Here is a 2,148-nt window from a genome sequence, read left to right as displayed (position 1 = left end):
TGGATGGATGGATGGACAGATGGATGGATGGATGGATGGATGGACAGATGGATGGATGGATGGATGGATGGATGGATGGATGGACGGACGTAGAACATGGATCACTAAGATCCCTGAGGTGAGAACTTTGCTGCCCCCTGCTGGTTCCTCTCAGATGGAGACCAGCAGTTTGGTAAAAGCTGTTGAAGTTACTGAAGCTTAGCAGAACCTCTGTGGAACCTTACGTTCTGTAGATGTTGTGCAGCTGCTGGTTCAGACTTAGACTCTTCCCGTGAAGATACGCCGCCATCTCTGCCACGACCACGGCGGCGCTGACGCCGTCCTTCTCTGGGACCATGCTGCCACACAGGAAGCCTGAGAACACAGACAGTTCTGACCCGTTAACTCCCCGAGTCAGGGACGGATTTAAAGTGTGGGAAGCAGAACAGTTCTTATGGAACGAGGATGAACCTCGACCCACGACGACCTCTGACCCCACGCTAACGTACAGTTACAGCTGCAGCACCGTACAGTGCAGGAGGAGGGACACGCTGGGACAGACCGGGACAAACTGGGACAAACTGGGACAGACTGGGATAGACCGGGACAAACTGGGACAAACTGGGACAGACTGGGACAAACCGGGACAAACTGGGACAGACTGGGACAGACTGGGACACAGCTGCAGCTTCGGTTCCCTCCATCAGGACGTTTTAGCTCCACTTCCTGTCTGAGTCACAAACGGTGGCTCACCGATGGACTCCTCAAACGCAAAGATGACCCTGCTTCCTGTTCTGGAGAGGTCGTGGATTCTGTTCCCGATCCATTTGAACCCGGGCAGAGTTTCCTGAGGGGCAGACAGACAGGAACATCATCACCATGGTGACGAAGATGTCACTAACACACCTGTCCATCAGGTGGGACTAACGGCGCCCCTGCAGCAGTTACCAGAAACTAATTAAACTAGCAGCATTAGTGGAGGGTTAACCAGTTAACCAGTCGCTGCAGAACAGCTTCAATCTTCACTTTGGATAAGATCAAAGTCTAAAATGATTCCAGAACAAATAAAATCCAACTTTAGTGAAAGAAGGACCGTCTAACTGGCATATGATGATAAACAAAATGGCTCCCTCTGCAAACACAGATGTTTCCAGTTTCAGTGTTTTCTTCCCCCAAATGGGGCGGGGCTATTTGAAGGGAGGAAGTGATGTCATTAGTTAATCTGTATAAAAATATAAACATGTTCTGATCTAGTTCCAAACAAACCCGACCTGAAAACAGAACCGTTCCGTCAGGCAGCCTGGACCCGGATCACACGTCTGATCTAATGTTTATCTGGAAGGAGAACCGGGTCAGTCAGAACCAAACGGAGTTTCTGGTTTAAAGGTTCTGACCTCGAAGTGGAACCCCTCGATCCGAGCAAACGCCTGCAGGACTTTAGAGGACACGGTGGTGGCCAGCATGTAGACGTTCTGCGTGTCGGCCGGGTCCAGATGGTTCTCCTTCCAGTTAAAGAACATCCACCAGCCCAGCAGAGCGGCCAGCTCGTTACCTGAGAACACCTTCCAACCACACCTGGAACACAGAGCACACACCTGAACACCAGCAGGCACCATCACAGGTGAGTTCCGAAGTGCCTCTGAGCAAACACCAGGTACCCGTCACATTTCTCCGCCACAGCCAGACGGTCGGCATCAGGATCCGTCGCCAGAATGATCCGAGCGTTTTCCCGCTCCGCCAGGAGGAGAGCCAGCTCCTGGAAGACAGCATGAAGAACCCGGAGTAAGACCCGGACCGACAGAACGTCAGAACGTCAGAACGCCGACCCACCAGAACCGACTCGCCCTCCTCGGGGTTTGGGCAGCGGACAGATGAGAAGTTTGGGTCGGGGTCTTTCTGCTCGGGGACGGCGATGGGCGGAGCAAACCCAAACACCTGGAATGCCTGTTGGACGAAGGTGTGTCCGACTCCGTGGAAGGACGAGTGGATGAACTTCAACGAGCACTTCCTGTTCAGGTCCCTAAAAGACATCAAAGGACAGTTCAGGTTCTGTTCAGGTTCTGACTGAAACGGGTCGGCAGGACGAAGTGACCACCTGAAACTGATCAGGGACTCAAGTTACCTGAGGAGGAACAGGAAGTTACCTGCGGAGGAACGGGAAGTTACCTG

General features: G+C 52.8%; 1 protein-coding gene across 1 annotated transcript in view; it reads right to left on the bottom strand.

The window, feature by feature from the left end:
- LOC108228568 (glucose 1,6-bisphosphate synthase-like) overlaps nucleotides 1-2,026 on the bottom strand; it is a 7,056-nt gene extending 5,030 nt beyond the window's left edge. Inside the window, exons 1-5 of the mRNA XM_017404148.3 lie at nucleotides 1,810-2,026; nucleotides 1,638-1,735; nucleotides 1,374-1,554; nucleotides 733-826; nucleotides 225-354 (exon numbers count right to left, since the gene is read on the bottom strand). Coding sequence (XP_017259637.2) covers nucleotides 225-354; nucleotides 733-826; nucleotides 1,374-1,554; nucleotides 1,638-1,735; nucleotides 1,810-2,010 — 704 coding nt within the window. The 5' untranslated portion in view covers nucleotides 2,011-2,026. The remainder of the gene's footprint in view (nucleotides 1-224; nucleotides 355-732; nucleotides 827-1,373; nucleotides 1,555-1,637; nucleotides 1,736-1,809) is intronic.
- Between the last annotated feature and the right edge of the window lie 122 nt (nucleotides 2,027-2,148).

The sequence above is a fragment of the Kryptolebias marmoratus genome, unplaced genomic scaffold, assembly GCF_001649575.2.
Source record: "Kryptolebias marmoratus isolate JLee-2015 unplaced genomic scaffold, ASM164957v2 Scaffold44, whole genome shotgun sequence".
In the NCBI taxonomy this organism is placed as follows: domain Eukaryota; kingdom Metazoa; phylum Chordata; class Actinopteri; order Cyprinodontiformes; family Rivulidae; genus Kryptolebias; species Kryptolebias marmoratus.
This window is presented reverse-complemented; position numbering and strand designations above follow the sequence as displayed.